The sequence below is a fragment of the Aspergillus affinis genome (assembly GCF_023601865.1).
Source record: "Aspergillus affinis strain CMG 70 chromosome Unknown NODE_44_length_242547_cov_84_751050, whole genome shotgun sequence".
In the NCBI taxonomy this organism is placed as follows: domain Eukaryota; kingdom Fungi; phylum Ascomycota; class Eurotiomycetes; order Eurotiales; family Aspergillaceae; genus Aspergillus; species Aspergillus affinis.
In genome coordinates, this window is record NW_026515825.1 from 72861 (window position 1) to 90446 (window position 17586).

The window sequence follows — 17586 nt, forward strand, 5'->3', positions numbered from 1 at the left end:
CCCAGTTTTTATTTCCCTCTGTTCCGGTTTATTCCCGAGAATATGATCAATGATTCCCCAACAGTCTCAAGCCAATCCAGTTGGAAATGAGTTGTCGAACACCTGGAGACAACGCCAGCGACTTTCCTTGAGAAACCCTTCTCCCTGTCCATCTCTTCATCCTGCGGAGAGAGCGTGACCAAAGGGATGGGAGAAAAAGAAGGATGAAGATGAGAGAAGAAAGAAAAAAAAAAAAAAAGAAAAGAAAAGAAGAGTAATAAAAGAAAAAGGAAATGGAACCGGAAGAACCCGCAGATGGTAATTAGATGACAATAGTGCCCATTCACATTTCAGTTCTCCACGGCTTGACAATATAGTTGGATTTCTCCGACTTGGCCTCGAGAAAGCGCGTCCCGATGCTGCTCGCGCCATTCCATGAATGCGAGCTGCACTGCCTCGTCGCTGTCGATGGTGACGAAATCCCCGTCCTCGTCGCGATAACGCAAACGCACCGACTTATTGCCAATCGACCGGTTGGTGAATCGAGCCAGCTTCGCGTCCACCCGGTCCGTGAGCGAGCGGAACATGATGTTGCTGGCGATCACCAGCGTCACGTAGTTATCGTCAAAGCTCACCTTGGCTTTGAGCTGTGTAGGCATGAGAGGGTCCTCGTCAGGCTCGTGGCTCAAGGGTGATGTCGGTTGATCCGACGTCGACGGGGTGGCTCGAGATTCGGAGTACTGGGGTTCGTTGAACTGAGTCGCGGGCATATGCCGTGAGTCGTGGTGCGACGTGTTGGAAAGATGGTTGGCGTTTCGAATTGGAATGTTACCGTTGGTGGGCGAATTGTTCTGGCTTCGATTGACGGGGGCCTTCATGCTGGCCATGTGTGCCGGAATGGGTGGAACCGGTACATTGTCGACGGTCTGCATCGTATGCGCCCCCATGTATCGGCGCATTTCGGGATTGTGGGCGTGGATGTCGGGACTGCTGGCGGATCGCATGCGCTGGGCCATGCCGTTCGAGGCTTGGCCGGACATGGGTGGCAAGGAGGGCCGTTGCACAGTTCGTCCGTTCGGGGCGTTGTTGAAATATGAATTCGAGCCGTCCCTGGAAACTCCGCGAGACAAGGCGGGTGCCGTGTATCGGTTTGACTCTTCGGTCCAGTTGGCGGATGGTGTCTGTCGTCCGTAGGAGAAACCAGTTGACTGAGAACTTGATCGCGTTGAAGGCGTCTCGGCGACGGGCGAGAAGTAGGAAGGTGCGTTTCGTTCTGCAGGGGACATGCCTCCGCCGGGGAACTGAGTATGCACGGACAGGTTGGGGTCGGGCATTGGGAAGCGTGGCGGACGACCCGAGGAGAGCGGTGGCCCAGAGCTCCCACTTCCTCCTGTGGCAGACCGGGTTCTCAAGCTTGTGCTGGAGGCATTTCGACTCATGGGGAATTCGGAAAAGAAGCCGGCTTCCTTGGTGGCCTCCTGTTCGGCATCGTATTCCTGCTGGTAGGGGTTTGGCATGTTTGCCATGCCCTTCATATATGTAAATTCTGTTTCAGAAGTGCCGGTACTCCGAGCACTGCGATGATCGGCTTGGATCGCCCGCTGGTTATCAATATCCTTGTACCATTTGCGCATGGTATCTTCGTTCTGATAGCGAATGATAAAGTTGTCCACCACGCCAGGGTCGCCCTTCCAGAAAATTTGAATGCGATAAGAGCCTACAAAACGAGGTCAGTCAGCAACAGGAAACCAGCATGGGGAAGGTGTCATGTCCTTTCCATACCCGGCTTTTGAAGGCAAACGATATCGGTCACATTCGCCATGTAAATGCGGCCTTTGAGCTGAAGACGTGGCTTTCCCTTGACCGTAGCGGAAGGCTTGTCTTTGCTCACCATCAGTTTGGTCTTTTGTTTGTTCGGGTTGATATCCTTGCAGCAGAGAAGGATGCGCTCGAAAAGATAGATGTGGTACTAGACTCGAGAATCAGGGAAACACGTCCCATACTAGGTTAGCGATTGTTTTCTTTTAGAAGATCATGCGGTGATTCTGTTTGGGCCGTGAGCACGAGGAAATATTCGATCCCCCCCTGTGTGGGTATGTAAGGTTTGGGGGCAAAGGGCTGTGGGTAGGGTAGCAATGCCAAGTTTGGCGATAGGAAGAGCTTCCATGGAGATCGACGGGGAAAATGCACTCCGTTTGTTTCCTGGAGCCCTTTAACTACAGGAGCCATGAAAAGGGGGGTCCATATCGGCGAGGTTCAACCGCATAAGCAAGCCATGTTGTGCAGGGGAAACGACGTTTGCGGGCCAAAAGTCTTCATAGCAGTGGGTGACTAAAAGGGTACAAACCTCTCTTTCCGAATCCTTGCCGTTGTCGCCTTTTAAGACCGTGAAGGTTCCAAATCGTAGCAGATCGCCGAAGGAATCTATTTTCAGCGATTTCCAGTCGTCGACTCGCTCATCGAGTTCCTTGAATGCCGAGGCGAGGTGTTCTTTGTCAATTGCATCGTTCGCGCAATCGAGGACCGTTTGAATCGCATCGATGGCCCGGGTTATATCGGTTTGAAGGTCTGGGTTTTCTGTCTGTTTGCGGAGTTCCTGTTGGAAGGGTTAATTATGCGCCTTGAGAGAAAGGAATTTGGTATTTAGTGCTGTAGTCCCCATGACGGGGGAGCAGTGCAGAGAAAGGGGAAGAAACTCACGCTAAGCATCAATGGGTATTTGGTGAGTCGCTGGAAAGGCTTGACGAAGAAACCATTCAACGTTGCAGGCTGGGCCACCATCTGTTGCAAATCCAGGGAACGCGGGGCAATCCGAATCTTGTCCCATTCTCTCAGGCAAACTTCGTCGCAACGCATCTGGTTCGAGATAAACGGCTCGTACTGTCGGAAAGCTTCCTCATGCTGGATGAATACCTCTCCCCAATTTTGCTTCTCCTCGGGTAACGCATAGTGCTGTTCGATGCGGATCAAAAATCGCTGGGCGAAATCAAGGAGGTTGTTCAGGTTCAGGAAAATCTGGTGGCTGAGATCACCGGTCAGAGCGCCCGTTTCCTCCAATTCCTTTTTGAGCGCCTGCAAGTTCTGTAGGTGGTGGACATAGTCGCGCTCCGTCTCTAGCAATTCCTTCAGAATGTGTTCTCGCCGAGTCAATTTGACAGTCCCCTTTTCGGGCGCGAGGGTGGTGTCGTCGGCTCGTCGCTTGAGCTGACCCTGCATTTCCAAGATGTCCAAGACCCGGTTGACCATTTTAATGACCTTGATAAAACCAGTCGTACTGTCGCCATAGAGATCGGTGATGAGGAAGCAGTCCTGCTGAGGGAAGGCCAGCTCCTTCAAGGAGGCCTGTAGGAATTTGAAGGTGGCGGCTTTCGGACGTTTGGCCTCGGGGATCTTGGCGGGGTCGACTTCGAGGTACTCCTCGGGGCTGGAGGCATTGTAGATGGTCAGGAGAGGGTATCCATCCCGCAGACAGTTCCATAGCGAGGCCACGGGGTCGGTGTTGGCTTGCGCTTCATCTGCTTCATCCATCTCCCGCAGGTGCGTTTCGAATTCGGGCAGTTCCGTCAGGCGCTTTTTGAGGTTGACGCAGCTCTGGTAAATCGACTCACCGCCGCGGCGGTTGATGATGTTGTCCTCGGCGATGGGACCGCCATTTACAACCACGGTCTCGGCCATTTCGACAGTCCGTCGACTGGGGCTGCGAGACGAACCAACGGCGGGATCTCAGGGGAGGGGCGACAGGAAGGGAGGGGTCTCGGAATCGGAGGGGGGCTCAAATCTGCGCAGCAGATGGAGAGACCGGGAGGGTGGAAAGGACAGACAGGCGTAGTTGTACAAGAAGAAGAATAATGTCGAGCATGGATCACTGAATGCGAGCCGGTGGACCGATGCGGGATGAATGGCGCAAGCGAGCAGCTAAGAAAGGGAGTGGAGATAAAGTGGTACGTTAACTCCCTCCGAACGCTGAGTCAAGTTGGTCTCTGCCGTGTCTCGACTCTCTCAGGAGTCAGGAGGCTTTGGAGGGGGGAAGAAGTTCAGTCCGCGAACGAGCGAGAAAAAAAGGGGGGGAGGAAAGGAATGGAAAATAACCACAACCCACGACAACGAGAACTCGATCCGAAAGAAGCAGAAAAAGAAAATCAGAAGCCCAAAAGAAGCAGATAAAAAAGCAGAAGAAAGAGAGGAAGAGAGCGACGGTGCGTGAGTAAATATGCAGGTCAAGATCCAGTGACCGTGAATTTCTCGCCCTGTCCTTGTTTCTTTTTTTAAACCCGGACGGTCAATCAATATTGCACTTTTCCTTCTTGCCAAATACAATAATGATAATAATGATAATAAAACCCCCCCCCCAAAAAAATAATTCTCCGACCCTTGCTGGGAAGTAGTCCGTTAGACCAGCCCCGGGATTGGGAGATCGAAGAAAGGGTGTGAATGTGGGGTTCGACCGCTGCAGCCAGGCAAGCGTTCAGTCCAGGGTAGGGGGGGCAGGGACTAGATGACAGATTATAGATGGAGGGAATGGAGGGATGGGATCAAAATAGAAATAGAAATAGGACGGTCCCAGTGATGGAAGAGGAGGCGACACCCTTTTTCTGATCCCAACTAACTATTATTGCCTTCAAATCGGGCAGATCCGCTCCGAAGGTAGAGGGGGAGATTAAATCGGTTGCAAGGTCTATTAAAAAGAGAGCAAGCAGTACCCAAAACCAACAAATAAGAGATGATGAAACAGACAAGCAGGGAGAAGGGAAGGGAAGAAAGAGAAGCAGAAAAAGGGAGGAGGGGGGCAGGAGAAGGAATTCCGTAAGGCGCCTGAGGTTCCCCTGCCGATGCTGATTCTTCTTCTTTCTTCCCCCCGATGGTATGGCTGGTGAGCCCTGTGCTTATTTTCTCCGTTGGATAAGAAGAAGAACATCTCCCGAGTCATTATTACCCCTAGTAGTTACTTCCTACAACATTACTGTGTAGGATGTCCCCGGTATACACCGTACTGAGTACTCGGGTTACTCCGTATACTTCGGGGCCTTCGACTCCTCATACATTAAGCGTTTGAGGTTCGGACTAGTCCCTTCTGGTGCCGGGCTAAGGCCTCGTAGTGCCGATGATGACCTGGGAGGATGACAATATCCACGAAACCTCACAAACTGCGGAAATAGCCACCTGGTGGCACCGTGTTGATCTCTGCCCGGTACGGCAGTTGCGTGGCTATACAAGCCCATCAAGAGACGAACGATTCTATCGTTTTTGAAGCCATTCCACCTGGCTGTCGACCTCCACTTATCTAAATCGAGCCATGCCGTGGTAAATCGCCCATGTCACTACGTCAAAAGCAATACCTTACCTGTTCCTTCTACAGTAGAAGGAGCCTGGAGGGATGAAGCTACCGGAAGATGTCATGCAGAGGTTCAGTCCGCTCATCCAGCCAGGCCCAGAGTGAAGGAGTCGGGTCGTTACTTCATGTTATCGTTAATGTTATCCGCTGTGCATAGACACGCGATTCATCTGAAATTAAAGAGACTTCATCTATACAATCAGCAAATAGGTTGGCAACTCGCCCCTACATAATCTGCCTCAGTACCTCACTACGGAGTAGGTCATGTAGGACACCTTCATCATGTAAAACACTCAAAGGAGGAGCAGGGGATCATGGTTAATCAATACGATCAAGACAGGCTCGCAGATCGGACAGCAGTAGCTCGATGGTCCCTCGTAGACCAACGCGCAAGTTGTGTATAAAGCATTGTAGATGATCTAGATAGTCTAGACGGGCTATATGGGAATCAGTAAAATGAACAAGGAGTGTGTCTGGATGATGTCCGGAGTCCTCTATCGAAATTGTTATACTTCCTAGGCGGGAGGCCGCTTTAACGGGGTGGCTTCAGGCGGCTCGGCGGCAGTACCCGAAGAAGCAACGGCCATCCCAAGCATCAACTGTCAACTGTCAACTGACCTGCCAGGGCGATTCATTCCCTCTTCTTCCTGTGACCACCGAACGAGTCAGATTCCCATCTTTCCTGTCGACTTGGCCCATTCCAAAAAATTCCGCCAGACTCATGGCGAGGGAGACTCCCGCCCCCGAATCCACCATCCCTCGTCTCCTTCGGCTCCACGCTGCCAACGATACGTCTTTCGCTACCCCCTCGTTACCCACACCCTTCAAGCTCGACGAGGGCTACTCCGATGAGACCAGGAGCCAGGCGGACAAAGATCTCCTTCTAAACTCGCCTGCGAACGATGTGATGAATCTCCCGGACTGGCTTCTTGCTACGAGTGAGGCGGAGAGAGCTGGTGAGTTGCTCCCGCTGGGCGCAGTTCGCGTGTGTCACGATCCCGTACCCCCCAACCCAGGCACTGACCTTCATTCCCTTAGAGTTCGCCTACAGCCTCCTACAGTCCATGAGTACCTCCACCGTAGCCGCCTTGGTTGACCGACTCGCGCCTCTGCTGCACATGGACCCCGTTCTCAAGCTTCCGCCCGAAATCACCTCCGAGATATTCTCCTACCTGGATCCGCAAACGTTAGCGACCGCCTCGTTGGCATCTCGCGCCTGGCGCAACCGCATCGCCGATTCGCGTCTGTGGCGAGATCTCTACATACAAGAAGGCTGGCGTGTCGACGTCGACGCCGTGCGCAGGTTTGAAGAGGAAAACTCCGGACTGCTATCCCCTCAAAGTCGCAAATCTCGATCAAGATATGCAGACGCGGACCTCGGAGAACCGAAGCAAAAAAAACGGGTACCACCAAGCTGGTTGGACTCGCGGGAAAACGCATCTTTGGATGCCCACGAAGTTCCGCCGGCGAATGGACGGCACGCCCCCGTGGAAGCTGACCCCGAAGGGGATCATCTCATGAGCGATGCCTCAAACCAGCGGAGCAGGTCGGATTCCGGGAGGCAAGCTTTGCTAGACTGCAGGAGCAGCCACGGGTTTTCCTCGGACCCCACCTCGATCAGGGCAGCCGGGCAGATTTCTATACCAGCTAGGGTTTCCCCGACATCCTCTCTCTTCTTTAGGATGCCTAACGGGTCGGTAAAACTGAACTGGATCCATCTATACGCGCAACGTCGACGGTTGGAGGAGCGGTGGAACAAAGGTTGCTACAGCACATTTCAGCTTCCACATCCGTCTCACATGGATGAATGCCACCAGGAGTGTGTGTATTCGATTCAATTTTGGGGCAAGTGGCTAGTGAGCGGCAGTCGAGATAGAAGCGTGCGGATATGGGATCTAGACACCAAAAGGCTATGCCATCCCCCCCTGTTGGGCCACTCGAAATCGGTGCTCTGTTTGCAGTTCGACCCTCGTCCATCCGAGGACATCATCATTTCCGGAAGTAGCGACAAGAGTGTCATCATCTGGCGATTTTCGACGGGCGAGAAGATCCATCAGATCGTCAATGCCCACGATGACTCCGTCCTGAATCTGCGATACGACTCGCGCTATCTAGTCACCTGCTCCAAGGACAAACTGATCAAAGTATGGAGCCGACGCCAGCTGACACCGGCTGATCAGGAATATCCAACTATTCGCCATGGTTCCGGAGTTAACTATCCCTCATATATCGTCGACACCGCCGAAATGCCATCACCCGTCCTCGAAGCGGAGATTGCTCGGAATCACAACCTGACTCTGGCGCCGTACACCCTTCTCATGTCAATGGAAGGCCACGGCGCCGCCGTCAACGCCATTCAGATCCACGAAGATGAAATCGTGTCCGCCTCGGGTGACCGATTGATTAAGATCTGGAACATCCGCACTGGCGCCTGCGAAAAGACGATCATCAGCCACGAGAAAGGCATTGCATGCGTGCAATCCGACAGCCGACGCATTATCAGCGGGAGCAACGACAACACGGTCCGCATCTTCGATCACATCTCTGGCGCAGAAGTTGCTTGTCTCCGAGGCCACCGCAATCTCGTCCGTACAGTCCAGGCCGGGTTTGGCGATCCCCCGGGCGCCGAAGAAACGATGAGGCTCGAGGCGTTAGCCGTCGACAACGAATTCTGGGATGCCCAGCGCACCAGTGCGGCCGTCGGTCTCGGCCCCAGCGCGTTGCGACGGTCAGGTCACCTCCAGAATACCGCCGGATCGCGAGATCCTCGGGACATCAAGGCCTTGGGGGCTCGAATCCCCCCAGGCGGAGGCGGAAGTCAATGGGCCCGCATCGTCTCGGGCTCGTATGACGAGACCGTTGTCATCTGGAAGAAAGACAGTCAAGGGAAATGGGTCGTAGGGTTAGAACTCAAACAGGCCGATTGTGCGCAAGAAGCGTCCTCGATGAACGGCAGCTCAGCGACTCGAACCCGTCACCCGCGAGGCCATCCTCTCGCTCACCCACAAGGTGGCCCTCCTCATCAGCCACCACCGATGCCAAACCCGGCCCATGGGCCTCATTTCAACCAATTTGTTCCACCCTTCCATCCTCACAATCACCCTCCTCGGCCGATGCAACCCATCCCCCAGCCCACCTCCCGCGTCTACAAACTCCAATTCGACTGCCGAAAGATCATCTGCTCCAGCCACGACCCTCGAATCGTGGGGTGGGACTTTGTAGGCGACGATCTGGAACTTAACGAAGCGTGCCAGTTTTTCAGCGGTTTATGAATTGATTCCCTGGATTTGTCTTTTCTCTTTTCTTTTTTCCGCCTCCTTGCTAGGCTTCTATTCTTCCGACTGCGTCTTTCTTATCCCTCTGTCTGTCTCCTCAAATTTGTAATTGGAACCTTTTTCTCATGTGGAAATGCATGCAAGGTGTTGGTAAACCACCTAGATATTTTATCTCCCCTTCTTCTTCCACCCACCACTACTATTTCGCTGGCTTCCCTCAGCCAGGATCTTCAATACATACATCTTATTCTCATGGATAACACTTTCCCTTCCTTACCTTTTGCATTTATAAATGAAATCATGGCGTCCTTTATTTGTGAAAATGTGGAAACTCCGTCCCATCGAAGAAAACTCATCTGTTTATCAATCTGCGTTGGATTTGGTCTTTTCTGCTGATTTATAACGCCTATCATATTTTCTTTTCTGTGGTTGTTACTTCCCAGCGAGTGTGGCATCAAGAGCAATGGAGTTCACTGGTTTCAGGTTCAGGTCCTAGCCAATATAGAGACGTATTATTCATTTGGAACTCCCCGGTTCATCTACTCCGTTCATTGCTGGAAATGATAGTGATTTTGGATGGGAAAAATATAACAAAAGAGAGAAGAAGGACTTGGGGGAGCGAGCTGTAGTGTGGGAGAAAATACTTTTAACAATATCACCGGGATAAACTGAATGGACAGTCACCCGCGTAGAACAAGTCTCTGGCAACAACGAACAAGAGCACTCTCAGCGTGTGCGATGCTGATTATCCCCCGGAAGACCAGCCTAACCGAGCATAGGTTCCGTGACAAGGAAGTTGCGAAAAGCCAGACCCCGAAGCGATTTCCATGTATCTGCGCACCATCGCAGGAACTGTTGAGGCTTTGAGCCCATACCAACTTGGTTATGCGGTTGCTCTGTTGTACTCTCATCGATTACTCGGCTTCTGGCTGTAGTATATGTGTCATGAGAGCATGTGTTAGAATCCGTCACGGTATCAGACTCGTTGCCCAGTCGCAGGCAACAAGAAAAGCAAGAAGCGCTTGTTTTCACCTGTTGTAACCAAGTAACGGGCTTTTCCTCCCCTCCAACATCCAATTGTTGCACGCTACTTATCATCGACGCCTGTGTCGATGCGAGAAGACATCCAGCAGAGTCACTGGTTCTGCTATGAACCTGCAAGCCTGTTCCGGGGGTCTCTCCGGGCGCTTCAGGTGCGTTCAACTGGCCGTCACAAGTTTGATGTGATGCACGCCTGGAGACATTGCGGAAAGTGTTCATGGATATTGGTCTTCGGGGCGGGCGAAGGACAGCATTGCGCGGCCGCGATAGTGCATTTTGAAGCTCATGATTCCCTGTACTCGAGTCTGCACTCGATGCCACGGAAATCCTTTTGTTCGGGTTATCTACGCCAACATTTGATCGTGCATCCTCACGAATTGTGTTATCCTCCGCGTTGATGCCATCGCACTGAGCCGTTGTAAGAGTCCTTCGATGGAAAGGATGCTCGTCCAACCGCCTTGCGGCATTCATGCCATGTCCGCTTTGCCTGTACGGGAACCGTCCCAGGACAGCAGTACCATCGGCCGCTCTTGCAACGGTACATATTTGTTGATTTGGCTGGGAGGAGGGAGGAATGGAGGTGAAACCAAGGCGCCTTCGCCATCGCTCCCCGTAAGATAGAGTACCGGTGTCCTGTGCAGTCTGACGACGAGAATTTTGGTTACGGTAGAAACGATCATGCAGCTGAGGCTGTCTATCAACTGCAGAGGATTGTACAGGGAATTGGGCGGAGTAGCCAATGGCCTCCTGGGTGCCAAACGATGGAAGGCCGGGAGGTGTCGGGGACCTGACCGGAGGGGGATATCTTGGTAAAACCGGCTTTGCAGGCGAAAATAGATCTTTTGACCATTTTGGGGTCGTCGGTCGGCGATAAACATCGTTGAGACTGCTCACTTCCCGCTGTCGAGCCTGTTTAGTTGGCGGTGGTTTCGGAGTAAAGCTGTCGGAGAGCAAATACGCATGGCGTCTGCAAGAATTATCTTCCAGGTTTTGACTGTAATCTTGTCTATGCAACGGCGGGTTATGAGCAGTCTGTTCGGGTGTCAGAGGAAGAAGCATGGCGATGTTCGCTGCCATCCTGCTGTCCAACGTGTTCGGCTCGTCAATTGAACTAGGACCACAGGCGTTGACATCGTTCAAAGAGCTTGTTCGAATGGCATCATAAATAGAGCTCTCGTGGCTTGATTCAGATGATTCTTCTTTTACGCACTGTGAAGGCTCCTGGAATATTGACCGTGCTGGTGGGACGGCCTTTCGTTTGGCACGAGGTTGGCATTGGTTCGTCATACTGAGACAACAGATGAAATCTGTTAAACCCACATTGAAAAGATTGAAAATGTATAATATATAGAAGAGAGAGGCTTCGGATGAATTGAGGTGATACCAGAATTGCAATGGTGTCCATCATTTGGAAGGTTGTCCGCAATCCATCGTGCTTTCCCAAGTTGTCGTGTAGATGAGAGAAGGCGCGCCGTGAGACCGAGTCACCAAGAACCCAAGAAAACAAAGAATAGATAGTCATCCAAAAGCTATGAGACACCCGTAGGCAAGGGAGTAAATTATGTATAATACAAGGCTCCCCAAAATTGTCTATGTGCACACTCAAATAGTAGGACCGAGAGAAAGAAATGATTCGCCCAAGGAAAAGAAAGACAGACAGGACGTTTAAGAAGAAAAAACATTAGTATGTACTGGGAATGGTATATCCATCGACATCGACCAAGATAAGGTGATGGGATGAGAAAGGAGGCTCAAAAAAGTCAATCAAAAATCCAAAACGCGTCTTCTGTCATGATCATAAAGTCGTGACACTTTGGTCAACGCCGGGTTTGCCTGCGGCATTTGCTTGCTCCTTCTTCAAATCTCGGATCAAAGTCTCGAGTCTGCGACGTTCTTCGTGTTCCGCCTGTTCGTTCGCGTTAGCTTGGATTGGTCCGGGGCCAAAAGGACTTGGGATAAGAATGTACCTTCAGGATCTTCATGTTCTCAACTCGAGTGTCCCTCATCATCTTCTTGAACTCGTTCTTCAACACCATGGTCGAAGTAGTCTCATAGGTGCCGTCGCGCCCCATAGTGGGGTTGTGGATACCCATCCAGGTGATGCGCTCCTCGTTGAGCTGCGTCTCCAGCTGCTCGCAGCGATCACGGAGGTTATCAATGTGGCCTTCAAACCGCTCACGCTCCTTTTCGAACTCAATGCTGGCCTTGGTCATTGTCTCATAGTCATCAATGGTTTCTCGGAGCTCCTTCTCCAACGTATCGGCACGGTGCTGCAGGTTGCCGTTATGACCAGGCTTGCCGGCCTTGAGACCTGCAAGCTCCTGGGCCAGTTCAAAGTTTTTCATATGCAATTCATCGAGCTCTTTCTGGATGGCAGGGTTGGCGGCCGCACGTTGAGAACGTGAGCCATATGCGCCATCGAGCTCGGCTTTGGCCATCGTCAACTCCGTCTGGACTCTGACAACCTCTCCTTCCAGCTCGGTCAGCTCGCCCTGCAAGTTCTGGGCATTCGCCTCAGCATGAGTGCGGCCTTCGGTTGCCTCCCGGAGCTGCGATTCGATGTCGGCGCGAAGTTGGTTCATAGAAGCTTCCAGTCGGTCGATTTCATTCTCGGCTTGTGAGCGCTTGTCCGTGGCTTCTTGGACACGAGCATCGGCTTCGCTGCGGATCTGCTGCATTGTATCCTCTAATTGTGAGATCCGCTGTTCGGCACGCTCGCGAGCTTCCGCCGCTTCTTCCGCTTTCGCGTCCGCGTCCCGGTGAAGCTGATCAATCGCAGCCTGCAAACGCGCCGTTTCGGCATCTGCCTGTGACCGCACCGTACTCAGCTGCTCTTCATGTGTGTTAGATCCCGACTGCAGCTGTTGGAGGTGAGCTTCCAAGCGAGTGACCTCTGCCTCCGCGCGGAGGCGCGCTTCGTGGGAATCGACCTGCGCCTCCCTTTCGTGTTGGAGATCCTGCATGGCACCCTGCAGACGTGCGATCTCAGCTTCGGCGCGGAGGCGTGCTTCTTGGGCCTCCTCCTGGGCTTCCTTCTCGTGCTGACGCTCTTGCGTGACGCTCTGAAGACGTGTAATTTCGGCCTCGGCACGAAGACGAGCCTCATGAGCGTCTTCTTGAATATCCTTCTCGCGCTGCAGTTCCTGAATGAGCCCCTGCAGGCGCGTGATTTCGGCCTCTGCGTGCAAGCGAGCCTCTTGTGATTCCGCCAGAGCTTCCTTCTCATGCTGCAGCTCTTGGATCACTCCCTGAAGGCGTGCAATCTCGGCCTCTGCGTGCATACGGGCTTCGTGAGAATCCGCGAGAGTTTCTTTCTCATGTTGCAGCTCCTGGATAATCCCCTGGAGACGCACAATTTCCGCCTCTGCCTGTGCGCTGACTTTGTGAGAATCTTCGAAGATTTCCTTTTCGCGCTCAAGCTCACGCAAGACGGTCTGCAGACGGGAGACCTCAGCCTCGGCTTGTGCGCGAGACTCTTTCTCAGATGTGAGAGCGGCCGAGTGATCAGCGGCCGAGTGATCCTCGGGGATGCTGCGCATTTGCTGCTCTGGCTGCTGCCCACGCGCCGCCTCCAGCTGTTCCATTGTAAAGTTCAACTGATCCCTTGATTGCTCGCCCTCGCGTTCCGCCAGTTCGAGATCTTTCTTCACGTGGGCCAATTGCTCGATCAGGTCGGCAATATGTGCGTCTCTTTGCGCATCCGACTTGGAGTTCAGCTCACGCTGCTGCTGGATCTGCGTCGTGAGGATGCTTTTTTGCTCCAAAAATCCTTCCATTCGCTGCTGGATGTTGTCCACGCCCAGAGTGAGATAGGATAGTTGCTCCGTCAGGTCTGCATGAGATGACTGGGGAGGCGGTGGCAGTGGTTGCGCCCGAGACAACCCGGACTGGGTTACAATATGGTGCAGCTGAGCATTGATTTCTCCCAGTTTTTGTCCCGTTTCGTAGTCCCCGTCTTTTGAAGCAGAGGCACCGGCTGGCTGACTAGCGAGCGCACCAAGTCCGTCTTCAATATAAGCAAGGTGTGCTTCAATCATTGCCGTCGGATTTACAGGGCCGCCGTTGTTCGACGGAGGCGAAATCGAGTGAAAGTCACTGTTAGGGTTGGATTCCAGAATCATGCCGCGCATCCGTTCACTCAACTCCTCCAGTCGTCTTTCCATGTTGTGCAGCGCATCCAGACCACCGGGTATCTGTTCGGTACCGTTGGCCGTCCCCATTGCACGTGGACCCTGCCCATTTAGCTCATTGACATGATCGGACGGTTTGTATAAGCTTCGGTCGTCGAAGTCGTCCACACTGTCGCGGGTGTTGTGGCTCGAGAGGCTTTCCGGGGTGTGCGGGATATTGTTGTTGTTGTTGTTCTTCTTCAAACCCTTATGGGTCATTTGCAAGATACCAGCCGTGTGCTCCAGCAGTCGCTTCTGGATCTGCTGCACCCTCCGTTCCAAGTTCCAGATTTCCTGCGAGAGGTCCTCACACTTACGCGCACTCACAGCGAGCTCGCCATCCGACTTATCCAGCGGACCAGAGCCACCGCTGCGGCCGAAGACACTTCGGCGACTTCGGTTGGACTTCGGGGAGCCACCGGAATCATACTCGTCGCTGACCCGAGGGCTCTTGGAGTTGTACAGTCTACTCAGAGACATGGCCGCATCGCGGAGTTTCGTTTCCAGGGCCAGTTTCCGCTTAGCCGCATCCAGACGACCCGACAGGAACTTGTGTTCTTTCTTCAAGCCTTCAACCTCTTCCAACGACAATATCTCATAGTTCTTGCTGTCGCCCATGGCGGTCTCCGTCAATAAATACATGGCGACGGGGTCATTGGTGTTCAGGAGGGCCGAGCTCTGAGGATGCGCCGGGTTAAGCTGTTCAGGAAGCAAGACGTTAACGACCCGTTCATGAGAACTGGGGTGTCTGAAACTGGGCTCAGAAGCATACCGGATTGAATCGCGTAGTCTCGGCATTGTGATTGTCGAAGTCGCCTCGATATCCGTCCACGAGAGTCTTTGTTGGGGGCGGCTGCGGAGCGCCAAAGGAATTGGCGGAGTAATGCCTTGGGTCGCCATACGACGACTGGCTTGATCGGAGATCGAGACGGTTCATTGCGGCGGTGAAAGTGCGGGAATAGGTTCAGAATGAAAACTCGAGTGGATGATCAAGTTGAGACCACTCCAATTCATGCGAGTAGCAAAGCGGATCACCAGGCAGCGGCCATGCTGGGGGCGAGAATGGAGAACCGGACGGAGCAGAAGAGGGAGAATGGAGAGTGCGAACGGGGTTGTAAGAAGAATAAATCCCCGAGAGAGGTTGGAGAACGAGAGGGACCAGGGGAAAACTTAGATGGGGAGAGAAGACGAGGTACAGAGAAAGTTTAACAGGAAGAAGAGAGAGAGGAAGAAAGAGAGAAAAGGAAGAAACGACCCCAAAGAAAGGAGATCACGGGGATCTGCGAGGGCTGAGCCGACCGAGTGAAAATGTGCAGGTTGGCTTTGGATGCATCCACCTTGCGGGATTCGATTCCTCGCTTTCTGTTTTTCCTTTGGCTTTTCTTCTTCGTTATTCTGTTCCCCCCTTCTTTGCCTGCGTTCCCGAAGATCGTCCACCCCCAAGTGGAGGCAGGTGTCTGGATTGACTGCATGTATGACGACGGTGATGTTGATCGTATCCCAACCACCGGTTTTAGGAGAATTTTGCACACGAACCAGTTCGTGTGGAAGATTATAGTGAGACAGAATTTGATTACAGTGTGACTGGTTCATCGACTCTTGGGTTATATCTCACATTCCATTGTGCGGAAGAGGCGATCGGAGGAGTCGAGTGTTATATGGGGTAACTAACTAACTATGCCAGAGAAATATGATGCCATCATCTAACATTCTCCAGACATGTCAAACTGTCTGGTGGAATTCCGCAGTCCACACTCCACAGTCCACACTACCCTAAGTTACTCCGTCCGGAGGCAGACGATCACACATGGTCTGAATAATGAGGTTGCAACGGGATGAAACGTCAAGCCTCGGATGGGCGCTCGAACTCCTCAATTTCCGGGGTAGCAGTGGTTCATCCCGTTCCTTAGTTGCTGGTGGTCCCAACTTTACGGTGATCATTTAATATAAAATAATTAAGGCTTCTTCCCCTCTTGTTTGACCCCCTCTTTTCCTCTCCGTTCCTCTTGTTTCCTATCCTTTCGTGCCTGTAGACGATGGGATCGCCAGAATGACCTCCAAGACCACTGAACAAGATCCCCCGGTGGAATTGCCGCCCACTGGTCGTGGCTATAAGGTCTACAAGCGTCGATTCTGGGGATTGTTGCAGTTGGTTCTGTTGAATATCGTCGTGAGCTGGGACGTACGTGTTCATGTTCATACTTATGCCCTAACATCGTTCACCTATCTCGTACCTATCCACTGACATGAACATGCTGGACGGAGTAGTGGTTGACCTTCTCCTCCATCTCAACCACGGCGTCGGAGCATTTTGGGGTCTCGGAGAGTGCCATCAATTGGCTGAGTACGGGCTATCTCTTCGCTTTTTGCGTCGCAAGTCCGTGAGTCCCCTCTCCCCCTCCCCCTTGGGGATCTCCTTTCAAGTATAGATTGTCGGTCAGAACTGACGTCTTGCCCACCACCCCCAGCGTCGTGATCCTCACTCTCAACAAGGGTGGCCCTAAACCCGCCATCATCATCACGTCGACCCTCTTGCTGGTAGGCAATTGGATTCGATATGCCGGTACTCGCGCCCGCGGAGGCATGTTTGGCGTCGTCATGTTCGGCCAGATCCTCATCGGGTTCGCGCAGCCATTCTGTCTGAGTGCCCCAACGCGATATAGCGATCTCTGGTTTTCAGATCGTGGACGAATCAGCGCAACTGCTCTCGCAACGCTGGCCAACCCGCTAGGAGCAGCCCTGGGCCAACTGATCGATTCCTTCTGGGCCGAAGAGGCGAGCGAGATTCCAGACATGGTCCTCTACATCTCCGTCATCGTAAAGATTCCTCCCAAATACCCCCCTCGAGCCTGAATTCCGAGACACTGACATCAACAACTCCCAAGGCCACGATCGCATCCCTACCTTCGTTCTTCCTTCCCGCCAAACCACCCACGCCGCCGAGCGCCTCGTCCGCGGCCACTGTGCAGGCACCCCTCCTCCCCGCCATCAGCCAGCTGCTGCGCACGCTGGAGTTCTGGCTCATTCTGATCCCCTTCTCCGTCTACGTCGGCTTCTTCAACAGCGTTTCGTCGCTGCTCAACCAGATCCTATCCCCGTACGCCTTCAGCGAAACGGAGGCCGGCATCGCCGGCGGCATCCTCATCGTCGTTGGCCTGATCAGCTCCGCCATCATCTCGCCCATCACCGACCGCTTTAAGCACTACCTCGGTACTATCCGAGTGCTGGTCCCCATCGTAGCAATCTGCTACATCGCGCTGATCTTCGCGCCGCCCAGCCCCCTCGGCATCGCGCCCTCGTACGTCGTCCTGGCCATTTTGGGCGCCGCCTCGTTCGCCCTCCTGCCCGTCGTCCTGGAGTACCTCGTAGAAATCACGTATCCGTTCTCGCCCGAGATCGGCAGCACCATCTGCTGGACGGGTGGCCAGCTGCTAGGAGCCATCTTTATTCTGGTCCAGGACGCCTTGAAGGCTGGGGGCCAGGCTTCTCCGCCCTTGAATATGCAAAACGCCCTGATCTTCTCGGCTGTCGTTGCCGTCATCGCAGCGCCGTTTCCCATTTGCATCGGGCTGTTCGGCCGCGATGTGCGCCGCCGTCGGCTGGATATCGACCGCGGAGTCGTTTTGGATGCAACAGAGGCTGGTCGGGAGGACATGCAGCAGGTGCAGAGCGGAGAGGACGGCGCAGCCCCGGCGAGGTCCAAGTTCAGTGCCCTGAAGTTTTGGTCGAGATGAGGTCCGCGACGGCGGATGTTAGTTGGGGTCGTTTCATGAGATATGCCAATACCCTA

At 53.3% G+C, this 17586-nt stretch overlaps 5 protein-coding genes across 5 annotated transcripts; 2 read left to right on the forward strand and 3 right to left on the reverse strand.

Annotated features, from left to right (window-relative positions):
• Nucleotides 1–329: 329 nt before the first annotated feature.
• On the reverse strand, nucleotides 330–3654 carry KD926_007495 (Rho family guanine nucleotide exchange factor CDC24; the record flags this gene model as incomplete). Its single annotated transcript, XM_053100355.1, has 4 exons — nucleotides 330–1696; nucleotides 1762–1948; nucleotides 2327–2575; nucleotides 2680–3654. The coding sequence occupies 4 exons, from the start codon at nucleotides 3652–3654 to the stop codon at nucleotides 330–332; spliced, it is 2778 nt and encodes a 925-aa protein (XP_052955936.1).
• A 2378-nt stretch (nucleotides 3655–6032) lies between these two features.
• Nucleotides 6033–8583, forward strand: KD926_007496 (F-box and WD domain protein; the record flags this gene model as incomplete). Its single annotated transcript, XM_053100356.1, has 2 exons — nucleotides 6033–6267; nucleotides 6350–8583. 2 exons carry the CDS (start codon nucleotides 6033–6035, stop codon nucleotides 8581–8583), a joined length of 2469 nt encoding a protein of 822 aa, XP_052955937.1.
• A 768-nt stretch (nucleotides 8584–9351) lies between these two features.
• Nucleotides 9352–10914, reverse strand: KD926_007497 (uncharacterized protein; the record flags this gene model as incomplete). The annotated part of the gene is made up of 1 exon (XM_053100357.1): nucleotides 9352–10914. The coding sequence occupies one exon, from the start codon at nucleotides 10912–10914 to the stop codon at nucleotides 9352–9354; it is 1563 nt and encodes a 520-aa protein (XP_052955938.1).
• Nucleotides 10915–11422: 508 nt separating this feature from the next.
• Nucleotides 11423–14733, reverse strand: KD926_007498 (involucrin repeat protein; the record flags this gene model as incomplete). Its single annotated transcript, XM_053100358.1, has 3 exons — nucleotides 11423–11533; nucleotides 11595–14495; nucleotides 14569–14733. 3 exons carry the CDS (start codon nucleotides 14731–14733, stop codon nucleotides 11423–11425), a joined length of 3177 nt encoding a protein of 1058 aa, XP_052955939.1.
• Nucleotides 14734–15846: 1113 nt separating this feature from the next.
• KD926_007499 (putative cell surface receptor/MFS transporter (FLVCR)) lies at nucleotides 15847–17530 on the forward strand (the record flags this gene model as incomplete). The annotated part of the gene is made up of 4 exons (XM_053100359.1): nucleotides 15847–15978; nucleotides 16065–16177; nucleotides 16238–16613; nucleotides 16682–17530. The coding sequence occupies 4 exons, from the start codon at nucleotides 15847–15849 to the stop codon at nucleotides 17528–17530; spliced, it is 1470 nt and encodes a 489-aa protein (XP_052955940.1).
• Nucleotides 17531–17586: the final 56 nt, after the last annotated feature.